This window comes from Pocillopora verrucosa, chromosome 4 (assembly GCF_036669915.1).
Source record: "Pocillopora verrucosa isolate sample1 chromosome 4, ASM3666991v2, whole genome shotgun sequence".
Taxonomy (NCBI): Eukaryota; Metazoa; Cnidaria; class Anthozoa; order Scleractinia; family Pocilloporidae; genus Pocillopora; species Pocillopora verrucosa.
The window spans coordinates 30,771,310-30,792,015 of record NC_089315.1 but is presented as its reverse complement, the minus strand read 5'-3'; the positions used below and the strand labels follow the sequence as shown (position 1 = coordinate 30,792,015).

Genomic DNA, 20,706 nt, shown 5'->3' with positions numbered 1-20,706 from the left:
TTGACCAATCAGACGTTCCCATTTAATTTCTGGCTTCGAGTGCTTCCTTACAGTTAAGATGCAAGACAAGTCCAGTTAAATTTTCTCGCCAGTTTCAGGAATTAAAAATTAAGTAAATATTCACCACCAATTAACTTCACTCTTACAGAGTTTCATTTATCTCTAATATAACTTTACTTAATTGCACACTTAAGAATATATCAATCGCTAATATATAGGGCGCTATGATCTATCCTTAAAAAAAATCCCAGGTTATGTCTCACACATACTTTAAACATGTGAAAATATACCACAATATCTAGATTTCCAGCCAATAGAACCGGAAACTGTCTTAACCAAAATCAGTTTCAAAAGCGCCCTTGGCCCTGCAAAGCGAATTTAGTTACTACATTATAAAACTGCCTTTGGCAAACAACTTGTTTAAATGAAAATACAAAACTACATCGTAGTCAAAATTAACGTTACATTAACTTTTTCGTGCTATGTAAAGCCACGCCGTTCTAGTTGCATGTATCTATTATTACATTTTTCTCAAGGGTTTGAGGGGGGGGGGAGTATGAATTAACTCTATTGAATATATGTTTTTTTAGTAATATTTACACGAAAAAAATCGTAATACCAAATGACAAAAATGTACATATAATCCAAGGCTGCTATAGAAAGACACTTTCACTAGAAAAAAGAGGTTCCTCATTTTACACTCCTACATTGTCGACAAAATAATAAAATCGCTTTGATACCTTTCGATAATTATCAGAAACGAAACAGCCAAATGAATACCATAAAGTACAGCAAAATACTCAAATGTTATCAATTAATCAGTTGTAGGGTGTACTTGCAATAAATACCAATTTTGATGTCGGGTTTTAAGCCTTCGTACAACTACATCTCTAATAAAAACTCCGTAGCTTATTTGACGATACACCTGATTTTACTTTTTTCTCTTACTCAGTAACTAGTGCAGTATTGAAGGTGAGCTGAAAAAGTCCTAAGTCCTAGGTCCTACGGTACGCAGGCAACTTCGCTTATCTTCATGACAGCTGAGGTTGCACTTTCAAGAATGCAATTTATCAATATTTTGGGCAGAGGTCATGGGGCGACACCTCATGAAATGACAAACATGGGCGATACGCTGTTCTGCACTGGCTAATATTTTCACACGCGTCTTCACTCTTCCCCCCCTCAGGAAATAATTACAATTTTCTATGCTCTCTAAGGGTCAGGTCCTGCCTATTTTACCAAATCGATTATAAAATAGTAAAAAGGAAGCTTGAAAAAAAAAAGCTTCCAGCAAAATATAATATTGATAACAGCCTTGGTAAAGACATGATGCCTGCATCACATTATTAATATTACTTCTTTTTTGCCAAGAAAACACAAATAAACCTAAAATCATCTATTTCCTGTATATAAAATTTTCATCCTGCTTTCTCAACGCCCCCAGCCGTTCGCAGCAGCAGAGATAGTTGGATCCAGGCGTGGGCGCTTGGACCCGGGGTCTTTATCCATGTCACGGTCATCTCTGCCGGCCGCTATCCTCCTCTGTACCTGGTAGGGTGAGGTGGGGGATATTGACGAGCGCGAGTTTGGTGACGCTGTATCCCTGTCCGCGGGCTCAGCCTTGATGTTCACCGCGGACATGCCTTGACCAGGAACAGTAAGGCGATTTCCCAGTAAATTCCTAGGAAACAAAGTTATATTTAGTATTGGATCTTTTCGTTCAATAAAATCAACTTCCAAACTGATTAGACTTTTTGGGACCATGCTTTCAAATTATGCCTCCACCTCAATATAAGCCCTCTTTAAAGCCTTGTCTAACCTTTTGGTTAAGGATATCAACCCACCCCACTCTCCCATTTAATTGAACTATTTGACCCTCAGAGTAAATACAGTAGCATCTAATTTCTCCTTGCAATATCAATCATGAATCACACATTAGGGTCACGAGAATAAAGGAAATGATCAGTAACTAGGAAAACTCTTGTTTGTTCGACAAATAGTCCATTTTACAGTTGCATGCTTGGTTGCCAAGCCTTTGAACTGGAGTGAGGATAAGGGTGACCTTGTTATGATACAAACCTTGATGCTTTTCAAATGTAATTTACTTTGTTATCATGCTAACTTGATGCTATTCTCTATCACAACAAGGTCACCTTCAGCCTCACTCTAAATCAAAGGCTTGGCAATTGAGTACACAACTGTAAAATGGCCTATTCTCTTTGTCAGCACCTCAGGAAATGTATGAGAATATGCATATTGATGTTTGGTTGAGAGACCTTTTTGTATCAAATAAGAATTGTAAACAACCCCTTACCCTGCTTGTATCATGTTATTTAGCTGCAGCTGCTGCTGAAGTAAGGCTTGTTGCTGTATCAGAGGCAGGGCAGCAGCGGGAACACCTTGGTACTGTGCTATTTTGTGAGCCAGGGATTCTGTGTTGTTATCCATTGAGAAATCAGCTGGGAACCCAGAGGGCAGAGCTGAAGAAAATGACGGCGGTGCCCCAGCTATGTTAGGTGTGGCCATGGAAAAGATAGGTGTGGAAAGGGAGTGATTGTCACCTGGTGTCTGCATTGGTAAGTTGTTCAATGATATGACTGGGGTGGATAAGGGTTGGTCCTGAGCTGAAGCTACAATGCCATGCCGGTTATGCTGCTGATACAGAAAACACAAAATTAAGGTAAAGACAAATAAAAATGCAAATAAGACTCTACTACAATAAGTATGAAGGTCAACACAACTTAACTTCTTCAAACTGATAATCTACAATAACAATCTAATATTGGCAACACCAATCAGCAAAACAAGAGAACCTCACTGCTCACAATCACACAATAGCACTACTATAAAGAGTAAGCTTCATACATCATTACATCTAAACTAAAGGTTGTTCTTTTTCATCCTTCACTGGTGATGTAAGTAACAATTTTAATTTAATCTTCAATCAACACTGGGATCTACACACACGATGCTTTCAACAAAGAAGATCCTAGCAGTTTGTGGGAAGATTGCCAATTGTCTATGAAGAAAAAATATGGCCTGACTCACCAATAAGCACTCTGTGGCTCAGTTGGTAAAAAAATCCAATTGTAAAGTTGAAAGTCTACTGGTGATGAGACACTGAGCTTTCCTTCTCCATATTGATGACAAAATTTAATCACAAACACACCTGCACAACTGATTTTTTAGGTCACATCACTTACCATCTGTCCTGCAGCTGAGCTTCTGTTAGGGATGCTAATCTTTAACGAAGGCCTGCTGGGATTTGGTGGAGGAGTGACAGCCTGTGGATGTGGCGACACAGAATTTCGTCCACCAGTCACTCCAGAGGAGGGTGTGACAAATGAGCCATCGTTGCCCTGAACAGATCCTGGAGTGACACTTCTTCTGTTGTACTCTGCTGCAGCCACCAAATCAGACATGTTCTGTGTATTTCCTGAAGAAAACGAATTAAATTGATTTCCATGAAGCAGATTTTATATTACTATTAGTTTGGGCACAAAACATTTGATTGAAATTGAAAAATTCCTACAAACAGCTCAAAAGGGCTTTTATGCTTCTCAAAACAAATTGTCAAGGTGTTTTTGGATTTTTCTTCTTATCCTGTTAAATTTTGCCTTCGCAGACACTGAGTTGTCAAAGGCTAGCAAAAAAGTTTAAACCAACTTGGCACTTTAATTTTCTCTCTTAGTTAAAATGTCATGTTGACTTCTTGAATTATACGATTCTAGCATCAACAACATTCTAAGAAAAGTGAATATTTAAATTACATTGTCTTCAGCAAACTTTCATCTCTTTTCAATTTATCTTTCTGCTCAAAATTTAAGAGAGAGACAAAATTGCAAGTTCTGATGAAAAAAAAATGGGGATGCTCTTAAGTTATCATCATATTACTAAATGGCTAAATATGAATAATAAAAAGGAACAGTTATCATTTAATTCAAGTTTAATGATTACAGCAAATACAATGATGATAAATTTTAACATTTAATTTCAAATGCATGCATGCCATAATAATACCATTTTAAACCTCACTTTTAAAATTGTCACATATCTTATGATTTCCATTCATTCACACATTGTGTGTTAAAATTATACATTGAAATAATTACGAGATATTTTAGAACAAATAAATTACACAGTGATTTTTTTGACATTTTTACACATAGTTAACAAAAAATTAGACCTCATGAGAGTATATTAAAATATAGAGTAAGACATGTTAGCCATTCCTGAATGAATTTAAGCTACAAAATTGAAACTTTTAAAATTAGTACTTGGAAAATTTAAATAGAAGTTACCATATACCATGAATTGAAACTTTACCACTAATTGACTTATATATCCACTACATCACACTTTTATTTTAAGAACTATCTACAAATTTTTTATTCCTTTTTCTTACTTTTTTATTTTATTTGCCTTTTTTATATTTATCAAGGATTGGATTACTTCTTTACGTTTAAGTATTGGTTATTAATGTAAATTGTAAGAAAGAAACAAAAATTTAACCATCAATAATAAAAGTTTATAATTAAGTAAAATGATTGTTTAGATTTTGTTTAGTATCTTAACATTCTCTATTAATTATAACTGAATCCATAATTGATACCAAAATGTCCATTAGATAAGCTAAGAGTAATCACAGGTTTGTACAATATTGGTCTCTCTGAAACTTTTCATAGTACATGTACTTGAAAGATTCAAATTTAACACGTTTGCATTTCCTTTTCTGAATATCACTGCCTATTTCAGTTCCTTAATCGAAAAAACTGTACGTAAATTAAACAAAAATTGCCAGTACACATTTTCAAAGTACAAAATGAATGATTTGAAAATCTTCACTGTGGTTGATTAAAAAAAATGGGTTTTAGATGTCACTATTTGAAAAAAATAATTGTTTAAACTTACAGTAATTGTAGTAAAATATCAAATATCATTGTGGTAAATACATTTAGTGACTTATTTCTCAAGCTTATGCAGAATACTGCTACTATCTTGCTATTCACACTGAAATCAAATTGAACAAATTGATTCCTTTTAACTGTAGTGTCAAAAAAAAATTAAGGCGTTCTCTACATTACTATGGATTTTGTGATAGATCTGTACATTCTGTGACAAAATTTTTCAAAGAGATAAATTTTGATGGGGGCAACAGCAATGGGTTCACATTTCCTTTTATCAGCTTTGGGAGTTTGATGGGTACAATTGGTCTGAAATGTAAGAACACTCTGATTAGTTCAATCATTTTGTAAAATATTCACATAAGTTTCAATTGCAAGAGATGATCTTCAGATAAGAAAAATTTGACACCTTCACAGTCAGCAGCAATCAGTTTTCTTTTGAATATATAAAAAAAAAATATATTTCTGTCTTTATAAATTCAGTTTGGGAAACAACTATGGACATGACAAATTTCTCAATAAGTCTAGACTCTGGGCTTCAGAAATTATAAAAAATTGAAAAAAAAAATATCCATGCCTACCTGCTCAAGATACTAAAATTCACAACTGACTTCAGGATGATGATGAAGCCATTTAATTGCTAACAAGATGTACTTTAATATGAAGACTCAAATTTTCACAGTTATCGCTCATAACTGATATTCAAGAAAAAAGACTGCTCCATCATCACTGTTTAGTTTAGGCACTTCCTATTTCACTAATACTGCCATGTCAGATTTACTTTACACACACTATCAAATGCATATTTTTCACACAATGCAAGGTAGCTCAAGCCCTTGGCACTCTTCTTTTTCAAATGCTTATCTTTGAGGACATACCTGACAGCTCTCCTATTTTCTATCTCCTAAAGAAATATTCAGTTTTCCACTTTACATTTTATTCCAGAAATAAGAAAGATCCCATCCATTTGTTGTTTCATGTTTGCTTTGAATTTTTCAGGTTTATTAATCTGGTCATATTGCTCTGGTAACAGTTTATATATGTTTATAAATAGAAAAAAAACCCTTATTGAGATACAATCATAAAGAAGAGACATAATAGAGGTAACATTTCAGTTCTGTTCTGCAGTGCTGCAGGTTGTGACTGTTCTCATGTAAGAAAAAACTTGGAAGCTAAATTTACAGCAAAGGTCACTAAATTTGCAAACTGTGTGCAACAGTCTTGTACCAAGCTATTTTATGTTCTTACATGTACTTAGAATTTGAAGTCCTTCGATATTACATACGATTATTCAGACTTTGTATACATATAATTATATACACTTTCTTTTTTGAGGTTAAAATTTTATGGCTGGTGACCATTTATGATTTTAAGTAGTCGACTAGTGACTTTACAAGAAGTTTAGCTTAAACCCCTGGTTAGCACTAAGCCAGGGTTAAGTTTTACAACAAGTTTCCTTATTTCTCTGTTCAAAAGCCTTTTCCAGGTAATTTTCTCAATTATTTTTTTACAGCATCCAATAATCAAATTCCAGACAAAAAGGAAAATACCCCATTTTCATTTTGAAATCACATTTCACACTTATCCTGAGTTATCTTAAACCAGCTTTGAACAACCCAGCCCTGTTCTATAAAGAATAAAAAAAAAATTATTTCATAAAGCTTAAATACCTGATATAGCAGCAGCAGCAGAAGCATTCCCCCGCGGGAAGTTTCCATTCATGTGTTCAGGATTGATTCGGCCACTAGAGCTGACCGGAAGACCAGAACTCATTCCAGGTGCATCAGCACTACTAGGCCTGCTGCCATAACTATCTTCTGAGCCATTGTTGGAGGACACTGGGATAGAGACAGGCAACTGATGATAACCATCATCAGACTGATGCTGAAAAATTGAAGCAATTGATTGTTAATCAACAATGATTAACATATATTATCAAATAACTTGCCCAACATTTTCATCAAAAACATCCTATGTCAATCCCTTAATGACAGAAGTACAAGATAGTAACAGCTGGGACAAAAAATGCTACACAGCCCTGCATATGGCTTTTCAAGAAGAAAGCAGAAAGATCACAGGATGAAGGGGAAAGAGTGTCAGTCATGTAGTAAAATGCTTACAGGCTGAGAAAGATCAGGCTAGACATGGTTGAAAAATGGTTAAACTTGGTCATGACTGACAGAGTAACTGCATGACGTAAAGCAAGACCTTTGCCTATTCAGCACGTCCAGTTGTATAATAACATCCACAAGGTAAAACATGACCAATTGGGTTTAAAAAAAAAAAAATGTTAGTGGTATTATCACTCAACCTTTTCAGTGATTTGATCATGTTCAAAATATTACGCCTCATTCTGATAACAATTCTCATAACCTAACTTTACGTTAACATGTACAGACAATTATTTTCATTAGTTACATGTCACCCAATCATTGTCAGTCCTCACTTGCTAATCAAAATTTTCATAAAGACATCTCAACAAAAGGAGAAAAAAATAAAAATTCTTGTTAAACTTACTGGCTGTAGAAGATTCTTTTTCATCATCTGATCAAATTCTTGATTAATTTTGTTGTACTTTTCTTCTGTTCTTGGGGTCAACACAAATTGCTGTAAAACAAAAAAGGACAAAGGATCTTAAGTCATACCAAAATACAGAAACTGCAACCTGAATTCCTTCCGTCTGTCTATTTAGTTTAATAAAATATACATACTGTAATTAATAAGTTTCCATTGGCAATACAATTGAACTACAAAAAAAATCATCCTCTGTGGCAAGAAACTAAGAAATTAGAAAATAGTTAATTTGCAAAATACAATATTTTTAAAAATGTAATGAGGTAATTCTTCATGGGAGCCTAATGCAGCTGAAATGGTCAATATGATGTGTTCAATGACACATTGTTTGCACAATTTGTGTTAAATTAAATGGTCATCTTCCATTAGTGAAGCATCAAGAAAGGAAATGAACTATACACAAAAAACAGGATAAAAATACAATTGAACATTACTGTATTCAATATGCAAGCAACTTCGATGCACACATTTGCTTGATATTTTTTAAAAGACCTTAACCCACCTTATCTGTGTCGTCAGGGGATGGCAAAGCCTTATTCTCCTTCTTTGAAATTGTCTTTGAATGGAACAGGAAAAAAAAACACAACAATTTTAACATTTAAATTCATATAATGAAATTTAAATTTCTATTGACTTATTCCATCAGAAAACAAACATGAATGCAAAATACTAATCCATGGCCAATAAAATGATATTGAAAAATTTCACTCCTGGTAGACTTTTCCCACTAATTCCTTTTTGATTCCTGCCGTTGCTCTTTTGTTGTATTCACTTGCCAGGGGAAGTAAGCTCTACATGAAGAACAAAAATTCCTGCTCAACATCCATTACTTTACCTCAACAATATCTGTGTTTGTCCTGCTCTCATGTGGTTCATTGTATTCTGTATATTTTAGGAGGATCTTGTCCATGTCTGTGCTAGCGTACTGGAACAATTTGTTCCCAGAGTTGAAGATGATGAGAGCAATCTCGCAGTCACACAAAATGCTCAGTTCATAAGCTTTCTTCATCAAACCAAACTTTCGTTTTGTGAAAGTAACCTAGCCAAGTGGGAAAGATAAGAGTTAGATTTTTTCCCCCTTGACAAGCTTATATCACTAGCACATTTACTTTTAATTTTTGCCTTATGTGCCTCTTAAATACATGTAGATTATTTCCTAATAACAAAATTGACAGAAAAAAATTCACACAAAAGAACAACTTGCAATTTCCAGGCAAAACTTGAAGATGTTTAAAGAACTGCTTCCAACACAGGAAATTGTATCAAAAGCAAGGGAAGCCACAATATTGGAAAAACTTATTAATAAGAGGGAGCCAAACAAAAGCACAGATTTCACACAAAGTAAGATGAGGCAATTATTTTATTTCTGCTCTTCAGAATAATTGTAGACCACTGCTTCTGTAGGCTATTATTAGGCATCTATTGAAACACAATATATTAAATCTTATCCCTTGACCTGTCAACCCCCTAGCTCAGAGCTTCATGTATGTCTGACAGCAATAGCTAGCATGGCATGTGGAATTCACAAGCTGACATTTTGTAAGCATCCAGGTTACTTCGTCTTTAGGTCAAGTATTGCTCCTATGCATGCTAAAATGTCTTTCTGGTGTTAAATTATGGTTCAAGTTTTTTCTATATTTTTTTTTATCGAGTTACCCAGTTTTTCCCCTATAACAGATGTGAATATTTATCATTCTTTTTTTTCTGTTGAATTCAAATTTTTTATTAATTGAAACTTTTACAAAAAATGCTGAATATTTTTAAGGGGTATTGAAAGAGACACCTTCATGAAAACCAATCCTGTACATTCCTCTGTCCATGACAAGCAGATTTCTTCCAATTTAAGATTCCAAACATAGTTATCTGGGTGATACACAGTGCACTTGAATGACTCACTTTTGTCTCAAAAAATATACACTAACTCTTCAATATAAGCAGCAACGTCACATTATAAAATTGCCCCAAGGACAAATGCAGCAATTACTCAGATGAAAATGTCAAAAAGGCATAAATACAAGGACTTTGAAATTCAAATGTCTTTTATATTTGAGGCAATTGCAGATGGAACTGATAACTTTCTCTCTTACTCATAATGACCAAAAAATTTACTGAAACTTCAATTTTCCACAAGCAGAAAAAAAAAAGAGACAGATGGTTACATAACAATACTATAGGTGGACAAGTCACACTGCTTCAACTTGTGTTTTTTTCAAAGAATGCACACTCTTCCTTTCTTTCTCAGCAGGTGTTGAGACATGGCTATTTAAGGAATGTTTCTAGAAAGCCCTAGACACAATGCCCTCAGGAAAGATAAAGCTATCCATTGACAACAACTCATTTAAATGAAGGCAACGAAAATTACGCGGATATCTATGTTCTCGCTTTACAAACCAAAAAAAAAAAAAAAGGAAAACAGATCAGAAGTCGTGAGAAAATTGCATAAGTACGAAACGAGTTGACAAGGGATCAAATGTATTGAGAAACCCTGAAAAGATTATCTTTAGGTCAAGGATGGCACATGTAGCTGGATGTCTGGACTGCTGTGGAATTTTATCCGTGTTTCACGGTTGATGGAAGTCAAAATTTATATCAGTTATTTTGTTCAGAGGCCAATGGATAAGCAATGTAGTAAGGAAACGGTGAAAAGTGCCCAAAACAATTGTTTCAACGAATGTACAACTGCACACGATAGATTTATTCAAACGTCTCTAAAATGTACGACTTTTGTCAACAAAAACGCATGGAGGTAAACGTTACTGATAAATGCTAATAGTGTGTTTAAAATGATCTCCAAGAAATTAGAAAGACAAACAAAGAGCCAAAAATATCTCACAACACGCGAACCCTAGGCTTTGGCTGTACACCTAATTAAGATTCAGCCATATCAAACCTTGGTTGATGATAACAGTTCCGAGCAACGAAAAAACCGAAATTCGATCAAGATCTTGCTCTGACATATCGATTCTTTCATCAAAATGTGTAGCATCGTTCAGGCTGATTGTGAGTAAAAAAAATCCATCTCTATTTGTTCCACTGGCCGAGATCTGCGTTTTGCAGGTACCCGGAATTTTGTCGTAAACTATTTGCTCAAGACTTCGCACATCACTGCATATCGCAGCAGTCTCTTCATTACTGCGAAAACTTTGACTTCGATGCCATTAATCTTCCACTAACAAAACACCACACGACATTTCCTTAAACTAACCCAATTGACCCACGAAAGCTAAAAATATCGGCCCATAATGAAATTTTAACCCCAAACCGCTCTTTCTATTTTGGACCTCGGAGTGCAATATTTAGCATCTCTAAGCCGCCCGCGCGGACTAAAAAAGCCACAAACTTGCTATTTGTGTCTGGAGTAATAAAAAAAAAGTGCGCTTTGGGTGAATAAGTACCGTATTTGCTTGTTACCTGACGATTTCTCTCGTCACCGATTCTTGAAATCTGGATCTTCTTTCTTCCCATCTTGTGTTTTGCTTTCTTCGGGCTGTCGGTAATTTCTAGTTTTGAAGGGGGGCTCCTTGCCAGAGTTGAACTACAGTGAGTCCGATCGTTTGAGGCGTCGAGCGCGGTTGATCTGTAGAAATGAACAGATTGAAACAACAAAGTGAGTTCATTAAATGATTAACAAGTACCAGCTAGAAGTCTCGCCACTGTCGACAAAGTCTGCTAAGTTATCAACCACGTTTTCTCAAGATTTTTAACTCGTACAATTTGCGGTTCGTAATGATGGCGGAGTTCGATCTTCGTTCTCGTCCGTAAATTGCACTTCAAGATGATCTTAGAGAGAAAGGACACTTCTTCCTCCGCTTTCGAAGCGATCTTTCATTGCGTGAAATGATGTCATGCCGTTTACAATCAGTGATTTTCGCCGGGGATCTTAGCGCGAATGATCTCACTCAGGAAGCATTCCTCACGATACTTCCACGCTGCGAACACGGAACAGACTACTGTATTCGAAAGCAGTGAGGTTCTCGTCGAAAGCCACGTCCTTCTCTTCACAGACTCGAAAACTAAGCCCGGAAACGTTGCTCAATTTGTGTTATCTTGAACTATGTCCCAACGATCGAGGTCCGCTCGCGTTGAAACTGGACTTTGTTTATGTAAAGCAGACGATCTTACAGCACCATCTACGCCATCTTACTTCACTTCGCCAAAAATATTTTACACTGGATTTAGGTTGGCCAATTGGAGATAAAATGGCTTGACTAAACAAAAGATACAGCAACTAAGTTCAATCGACAGACAAATTTAGCCGTATGTGTTCGATGAGTCCAGTTCCCGCGAAACTTACACTATACAACTACCTTCGAGGAATAAAAACCACGCACTGTTTATCGCCGCGCGCACATGATTTGAAAATTCGTTTAAGTGGAATAGACGACACCAATTTTCCACCAGCAGTATCGAACGTTTTATCTTCTTTAGAATGTATTCGCAACATAACCTACCAAAGACTGCAGCTGAAGATGGCGAGGAAAATTTTCGGTTTATAGATCTTTGCCTGTTGGGACCTGAAACCACGAGCGACATTCGATTCGAATCAGTTGGGCTTGCAAGATAACCAACCTTCTTATTTCTGCCGTTAAACTAAGCACAATTACAAGCCAGCATCGATCGAAGAACTGAAAGATGCTACAAGTAGATCGATGTAGCAAAACATCAGGGAAAACTATAAATCTCCTGACGATAGAAAATTCGCAGTTACCATTAGACATGGCTTAAGCGAAGTCGTAGATTTCCATGCATCAAATAGTGACAAGATACCATTAATTTTACCTAATTCATTGATAGATTGTGGCAGACCAGGGACTGAAACTTCGAACAAACGACAGTGTAACTAGCACAGTCACTGCTCTGCACAGGATTGCATTAACTGCAAGCGAAAGGCTACTTAATTATCAGCCCTCCAATAAGTCAAAACAAGAATTTGATGCCCTCTAAACGACCATTAAAAACTAAGGGTGAATGGAATACCTTTCGGAATCGTAAGGCTATTTCTTTAGCTGTTTATACCTCACTGTAGACGGAAATAAAAATTCAAAGATCTATTTTTACCCACCATAGATACGCCTTTTCACAACAGCTGCTCTGACAATGTGTAGACGATTTGATCTATTTGTGGAACAACCTCGAGTGAGAAAAGTGCTTCGGGAATTTGCATTTTGGGAGGGACATGATGTCACAGTGATGTCATTGCACCTTAGAGAGAATTTGCCGTGCGATCTAACGCATCAACCAACAGCACAATGCTTCCCAAAGCCTAGTCTTGCAACGATATTTCCCTTTCAAATGTATAAACAAAGACTTAAGAGATTGAAATAGCGATGCGTGGGTTAAAACGGAACAAAGAGTCTTATTTTTAAAAACTATCAGAAAAATTTACAGTTAAGAAACATGAGCGCCAAAATGTAACCGTAGACTCGCCTACCGCCAAATGGGCACACAGCTGACACTTATTGTTTATCGGGTCACGATTAGAATATTTGGGAACAACAGACAAATGTTAACATCAAGCTATTTTCTTACCTGAAAAAATGTGACGAATTTTTGTAAAATAGTGCTTCAGACACCTCGAAATGTCAGAGAAAACTTAACAGCAAGCGCGCGGTCAAGGATAAAATTCTCCCAGTTCTAATGTTTGGTTACTATAGTTGTCGCTGACGTCATTCTAAAGCTTCCTGTTTTCTTTCCCTTTCCAATTTACATGCGGAACAAAAATCACTTTTTTCCCCAGAAATCGAAGAAGAATGCTTTGCTAATGGCTCGGCTTCCGTACATTTTAAAGTTCCAATTTGTTAGTGCCACGGTAAAAGGAAAAATTCCAGAAAGGTTATTAAAAAATAAAACAAAATCGAAATATTTCGCTCTGGTAACCGGAAGAACACGAGTAAGGTTGTCATTCCTTGTAACTTTCGAACTCAAAGCCATTTAATTCTTCCCCTTTCCTCCTTTTCGAAACGCAGGCAAAACCGTCAAATCTATGTTCAGATCTGTCAATAGCATTTCAGTTTCTCCTGCGATCAGTGGTTGATTTTCTTTCCGCCTCTTGCATTTGCCTTCCAAATTTTTTTTCAAATCTTCCGTTGCAATGGGGAAAAAACCTCAACGTGAATTTCAAATGAAACCACCGGCATTTACATAAAATTTCATTTTCTTTCGCAAACCGCCGACATCGTCAGCAGACAGCAACAGTCACGTTCCCAAATTGAAGTTTGTTTCAACCAAACAAAATAATTTTCTGAGGATTTTTCGATTTGAAAAGGTTTATTCAGCTGATGTGCTATTTTAAAATATTTTGTGGTTTTCTCTCAGAAAATAAGAAAATTTTCGATATCCTCAGACTTGCGATCTCTAAATGTAATTTGCCTGACTCGGGTCTGGCTGTTGACGCAGCTTTTGGATCACGTGATTTTGTCAATCAAAAAGAGCATTTCATGCTGACGGCAATTCTCTAATATTTAGAGAGGAAATCATTTTTTACTTAGAGGTGCCAAAACTAGGTTCCATGGTTTAAAAAATTCACCTCTTCATTTCAAAGATGTTCCACGTCTATGTCCGTAATCATTTTTCTCTGAAGGGATCGAAAAACGGCCTTTGGAATATCATATCAGTTGTTGTTTCAAATTGTTCCATAATGTTTATATCTTATTATGTTACTATTAGTATTTTAATGTTTATTGGCGGCTGATTCAATTCAGGGAGACAAGAACTCAGTAATCTACGCTCGGAGGAGTTTGTGGAAGATTTAATTTAGTATCGACTGGGAAATTTTGAATCACATTTGTGGGTGAAATTTGCCATCATTACACCAATTTTTGCATACGCATGTAGGCAAAAGGAAGCCGATCCAAGCTATAGCGCCTCATTTGTCATTTCGCTGCTAAAACTACGGTAATCTTCAGCACGTATAAGATCTTATGAATTATGATCTGGTATGACATCCGGAATCTTCTGATCAGCGCCTCTGAAAGCGCAGTTTCAGAGGCCCTACAAGCAGACTGAATTCCTGTGACCAATAATAAGCTTTAAATAATTCAATGCGTCGTTGTACAAGCTGTCGAACAGCATGTGTGCCCTGATTAGTGTTTTTTCTTGCGTCTGAAACTTAAGTTTGAACCTTGAGCGCTCTCAGTCGGGAGTCGATTTAGTAAAATGGATCAATGGTAAGAGTAAACTATTTCATCATTTAAATACTGTCTAACTCTGAGGCAAGTGAAAGCTTACGATGAATGAACTTTTGAGATCCTGCTCCTTCGTTTTTCTCCTCGACGCAACAGGTGTCTTTTTTATGAAATATGCTGGTTGCATTAATCCGACTACAAGGCTGACGGCCTGGGTAAAGATCTTTACTTGTCTTTTTCGTATCAGTAGGAACACTGCATTCTTTAGCACAGTCGAGATTCAATAAAGTTTGGCTGCAAGATGCTCGAACCGATGGCTCAGTTCAAATACATTACGTTTCTAATTATCTGTGGCTACACAATCCATGACCAACGGAAATGTAAGAAATGTAATAATAGCTTCGCCGTTGGATCGAAAGTACTACTAGGGGACCTTTAGTAGTTAGGAAGGCAAAGTCAAGGAAGACGACGACTTAAAAACTGAATACATATGTTAATTCGAATTTTCCCGAATGACTGGATGTGCTTACCATCTCTTATGACGCCGCAAGTTAACCTCAGCATAACGTATGAGAGCGGCGTTGAGTTCCCAATGGAAACTTAAATAATCTGCCGTCGGGCTTTCCTTTCTCGGACCACGCAAATGCTGAAGATTCCACGTTTTTATTTTGCAGAGGACGGCTAAGAAATGTACACAATTTTAAAATGCACGTGCTGAGCTATTGTTCTGCTCATTAGATCTTTTGCTTGCCACGTCCTCGTTGCCGTCGCTGTCGTGGTTTGCTAAAGGTCAAGGAGGAACACAGGAATCCCTCCACAGTCTAGCTGATACAAAGAAGATGAATCCGAATAATGCCAAACTACAATGCATCCTGACTGTTACAGAAATCGGTTAAGCAATGTTGCGCATTCACAAAACGCAAGATTCTGCTTCCTTCAGAAGAAAACGGTTACCCATTGCAAGGGTATGTAAATGGGGCGAGGCTGTTTTTGAAATCGCGCATCAGCTGATATTCGCCGAGAGGGTGTGCCCTTGATTTCGTTCACAAGTACGTCAACCAACACAGCAAATAAACAAGCGACATTTTTTACTATTTTCAAAACTTTTATCTGTCAGTTAAGAAGGCCATGAACTGTGTAAAGAAATGGGAAGAGAATCAGCCTGATACGGGTCAAAGAACGCACAGTCTAAGAGCTTTCTCGGTAGCTGTAGATTGACATTAAACTAATCTGCGATACGCTTTCAAAAATAGCTTAAATATACTTCAGGTAGCAACGGGCTAAATTTAGATTTCAACCAAGATGTGCTCAAAATTTTATTATCACTTTTAAAACACAACAAAAAGGTTCGGGGGGATTCGAAACTTAAATAAGAAAACTTCTCCCGAGATGAAGTGTTTCTAAGCATTTATATTTCACATAAGTGTCGGGCAAGGTAAACAACGAAGATGCTCTGATTCGTCTTATACCTTTGCCATCGTTTTTGGGCTGAAAGAAAACCAGAGCGAGAGAATTTCTCATCACAGACTTCGGATAAGGTTGTATTTACTGCCGAAATATTCCATGAGAGTTTGTATTCGGAAAAGACATGTTCCCAAGATGACGATCAACTCAAATGTAACAATGCTGTTTGCTTCAGAAGATGCACCACTGGAAGAAAATGAAATATACTCTGCATACTCTGACTCACAGCTTTCGAGTAAAACTTGAAGTATAACCTTAAAGGCTTTTATTTCAATGGGCTTTTTTTATTAGATTTAAAAAGAGCTAACGCGACATTTTCATTGACAAAGATGAAACAGAAAATGTCGTCAACTGCTTATCAAGCAGACAAGTAGTTCCTGCGATTAAGAGGGGGGAGCTTCGTCTTTCGCAGACACAAGAACCGCAAATTGTCTAGGTGCTCGTGTTGAAATCAATTACTGCTAACGAATTAAACCACAAATTCAAACCCTGAATGAGTTTACGAAGAGCTGCCATGTTTGGATGATCAGACTTTAGAAGTTTGATATATTATGGAGGCCACAGCCATCAAGGCTGTAATAGGAGTAAATAACCCGTGAGTCGTAAATTCATCACAGTGAGCTATTCAAGAGTAATTCCTCTCACCTGAAAATCATGTGAATCGTCACGCCTTCAGTCAGTAAATTTCATCATCATCATGCGAAACTAATGACGGCGTTGAGACAAATTTGTGGTGTGTAATCAGTCAACTTTGGCGATTTCATGGGCGAATGCCAGAAAAATAATTTTATATCTTTTTTCGAGTCCCATATACCGGCAAGGAAAAATAGCAAACAAACTCCGTCGCAAACTGGTATAAAACTATATATATAACCTGAAAGTTCTCTTTGATAAAATTCAAGTTAAATCACTTCTCAAATTATGGATTGAGTCAACAACCTGGAACGCCAGAGAGAGGGGCTACGTAGGAGCTACATTACAACAACTTCCAAATTCTAGCAATGAAGCTCTGCTGTACCTGAGAATGATATGGAATTCTGGGAGATAAGTAAGATTCACGAGACATGAAAAGTCGAAGTCGATTTGGTACACTACAGAGTACCAAAGGCACATTAACTTAATTTATCACTTGAACCGTCACGGGAGCCTAACCGTGACTGGGCAATTTTTAAGAGCACACAAAGATTGAGTGACTATTTTTAACTTTGATGTATTTTACAATTCATCGTAACATACTAACGTTCATCCAAATCTTTTTAGACTTTTTTTTCAGGGCGGTCCGAGATCAGAGCTTTGAAAGAGGGTGTTACCTGCTTTGCAATTCTGAATTATGAAAAGGGGATCAGAGAAAAAACCAAAAGATTTGTAGTCGAAACAAATACACTGAATTTTTTCATTAAAAGACGGATGTAATATTATTTAGTAGAAGATGCCGAAATAAATTTTTCGAACATTTTCACTGTCGTGAGAAAGTAAAAAATGTTCATTAATTGACAAATATATTTGATAGCATTTCATCACGCAGTTTCTTTAAGTCCATGTAAGAATATCTGTGGTATACGGTCCTAATATCGGTCTAAAAATAGAACATTGCGCTTTGAAAAGATTGTTTAGACAGTTCTTAGATTTGCGTCATCTCCACTCTCTTAAAGAGTGGATGGGATTAGACAGAAATTAGCCAATTTAAATGGCGACAGTTGTCTTCTACTCCGGACATGGTTTGGTTTTCTTCGAATTGAAGATTACGGTATTAATGCGCTGTACACCTTCCTTTTGTTCCTTCCATTTCCTACTAAGCATTCTAAAATTTTTGAACCAGAAAAAAGTTATATTGGTTGCCGCAATCAATAGTTTTTACTGTAACAGATCGAAGCCTATATTTTTACCACTGCTAAAAATTGCCAAGAGTGGTTGAAACTGACGCTAGGTATTACAGGTTTAGGGACCTGCTGGTCATTGAAACCAACAGAGGTGTATAGATGAGGACTATTAAACATCCACTGGCGGAAAGTGGAAAACAATCTCCATGACATGTGGAAGTGTACAGCGTATATCTATCATGATTTATCAATCAGTATTCAAGAACTTTTCCAACAAAAAATTTGGTCGCTTTCATTGCTGGAAGCCATTTAAAATAAATTTTTGAACTGAAGACTTGGAAGATGAAAGCTGGAAATTTCCCAGCGTGTGAGATGTAAAGGACACGATTTGTTCCACCATTTAACACTTGGTGAAAATTCCAGGAATGCTTTTGACTTTGATTTATTACTGGTCTATTGAAGGCAGAAAATTTGTTAAGAAAATGTTAGCCTTATCTTCTCTCAATTACCTGTGATATCAGTGAAACCTTTTAATAGTACTGTCACTTTAAAAACAAAAAATGTTAGATAGGGCTAGCCTGATTTTTTGACTTTAACTCAAGGGAAACGGGAAACAGCGATTACAGTAAATCTGACTGAATAGGGTTTTAAAGTTACATCAACACTTCTCGGTTGAGTCTTAATTTCGCGCGTTTTTTCTTCCCTCTAAAACTTCAAGTCAAACATACAAATAACACACACATGGACAATATTAAGACCAGTTCCGGTGACGGTTAAATGAGGCCGTATATTGCTTGTGCAGGGGATAATTTATACAAGATAAGCTGAATTAATATGGCTAGTCTCATTAGATGTAACACTAGACACAAGCTGAAGGGCGATTTGATCCTCTAGCAGAGATATGTTTTACAGATTATAGGTGGAAAGAGCTTGAGACAAATCTTGTTATTAATTAAGAGCAGTAAATTAACGGGAATGTAAGTGGAAAAAATCGCGTTCTGAAAATAGCCTTTGGTACTTAAGATATTTTTATGGGCCTATATATAACATGACTGTGCTTTTACAAGTCTCGTTTGTCACGCGACAGGGTAAAGACAAGAAGATAATTTGGAATAGGACTTAATCTTCTGATAAAACCGTTTTCAATTAACAGTTAGAAAACTGTTTTCCAATCAGTAAAAATTGTTATTCTGGTTCTGAATATACATGCCGCGATCACATACCAGTTAAAACAGATAAGATGAAATTTCTACCTCATTTTATGATTCACTATAAAATTTATTTCTACGGCAATTTTTTTAATAAAATAAATAATAGTTTTTGTCAAATGCGAAGAGGATATTCTATTTTTGCCCTGTTCAATCTCTTCTTACCGCTTTACATACACCCGCAATTTGTAAAATAAACTTGAGCTAATTTTAGATTCGAAACTTTTACTCCGTCCGCATACAAAGATTAAGATAAATTTACGTAGACCGACGTTATTTAAAAATAAACGCAAAATTAAAAAATTGAGGACTTACGGTTTAATCAGAAATAATCCTTTCGAGATTTCGAAGAGGCAGCACTGTGTCTGTGAAGTAATCCGGACTCAGATCGTTGAAGTGAAAGGACAACTTGATGAGCTTCAATGAAGAGGAAATTCGGAGCATAAAAATGTGCTAAGGACACTAATGTCGACCAGTATAGCACTGATGTCACTAAAAAGCCGCTTGACTTTATATAAACGCACTTATGTCAACAAAACAATGGTTGAGTGGCAGCACTTGATGGGCCCATATTTGCATTTGCACGAGACATTTGGTCATTTACAAATGACGCTGACTCATTGGTTGAAATTAAATGATTGGCGGTTGCGGTCAGTTGGTGGCCTACGGGAAGTAACGTCACGACATTCAACGGAAATGGTTTCGTCTGTTAAAACATTCCTCTTGGTCAAAAAACTACCTAAAAAGTCACTCGCTCGAATGAACATCGAATTATATTCAATACTGTAAGTGCCATACTTGGTCAAACGAGTACTGACGATATTGGTGTAAATTTTTCTGACAAATTAAGGTAGCCCCGATCGACATAGAGTTCTGTTTGTCAACACCAGATCAGATAATTCCACTAATGCGCATTTGAGACGCATTTCTGACCGATGAACTCAAGCTAATTCATCACTTCCTGTAAATAAGTAATCAGATCAGAAAAAAATGCCCTAATCTGCGAGGGAGATAAAAATACCTAGGTCTTTATCAATGGTTTTGTGTCCTATTTACTTAGGGTATCAATAAATTTCGAAGTTAAATTCAGCAAAATATCAGGAACGGTTAAAACATTCATTAACAACACAATCATGAATTTAAAAAACCTCCCCTGCAGGCTTTTATATCGTTCACATTCACGGAGAAATTTGTAAGGTATTACTTGCATAACCGATTACCAGTGATGGACTTTACAGCTAAATTCATCGATGTTTAAAGCAAAAGAGGCATAAACCCTGAAAGGAATATCCTTCAGATCTAATCCTGATTCGTATACGATCTCCCTCTTAGGAGATTAAATCTTACAGTAACATGAACATGTTCCTCTTAGTCCTCTGGCACAATATTACAGGAGAAATTGGTCCTTTAATTAAGGCATATTTTTTTCAAAATTTGTTCATTGTACAAACTCAGTACACGCGCGGTTTCCGTAATTTCTCCACACTAAGACAGTCAAATATACAATGGTTCTTGTGAACCTTGGGCCGGTCTCAAGACAACTTAATTAACTAAAGTCAAGATGTCAGTTTTAACGACCTCTTCGCTGTTCCCTGTTTCCTCGCACTGGGAT

General features: G+C 36.5%; 1 protein-coding gene across 6 annotated transcripts; it reads right to left on the bottom strand.

Moving 5' to 3' along the window:
- LOC131790322 (myocyte-specific enhancer factor 2A) lies at positions 1-19,564 on the bottom strand. Of its 6 annotated transcripts, none has more exons than XM_059107517.2 (9): positions 19,410-19,564; positions 10,890-11,055; positions 8,314-8,517; positions 7,981-8,034; positions 7,422-7,511; positions 6,575-6,788; positions 3,204-3,436; positions 2,315-2,655; positions 1-1,681 (listed from the first exon to the last, which is right to left on the bottom strand). In XM_059107517.2, exons 2-9 carry the CDS (start codon positions 10,941-10,943, stop codon positions 1,432-1,434), a joined length of 1,440 nt encoding a protein of 479 aa, XP_058963500.1. In that variant the 5' UTR covers positions 10,944-11,055; positions 19,410-19,564; the 3' UTR covers positions 1-1,431. The 6 variants fall into 6 exon arrangements, with proteins under 6 accessions (XP_058963500.1, XP_066021605.1, XP_058963503.1 ...); XM_066165508.1 differs by having other exon boundaries at positions 2,315-2,652; XM_059107520.2 differs by lacking the exon at positions 19,410-19,564 and adding an exon at positions 13,008-13,031.
- Between the last annotated feature and the right edge of the window lie 1,142 nt (positions 19,565-20,706).

Bases quoted from the DNA above. Each gene is read 5' to 3' on its own strand.
- LOC131790322 (XM_059107517.2), bottom strand. From the start codon at position 10,943: ATGGGAAGAAAGAAGATCCAGATTTCAAGAATCGGTGACGAGAGAAAT. The intron at 6,789-7,421 runs GTAAGTTTAACA...TCAATTTTTCAG, and splicing joins AAAAGAATCTTCTACAGCCA to CATCAGTCTGATGATGGTTA. The intron at 1,682-2,314 runs GTAAGGGGTTGT...TTTGTTTCCTAG, and splicing joins AATAACATGATACAAGCAGG to GAATTTACTGGGAAATCGCC.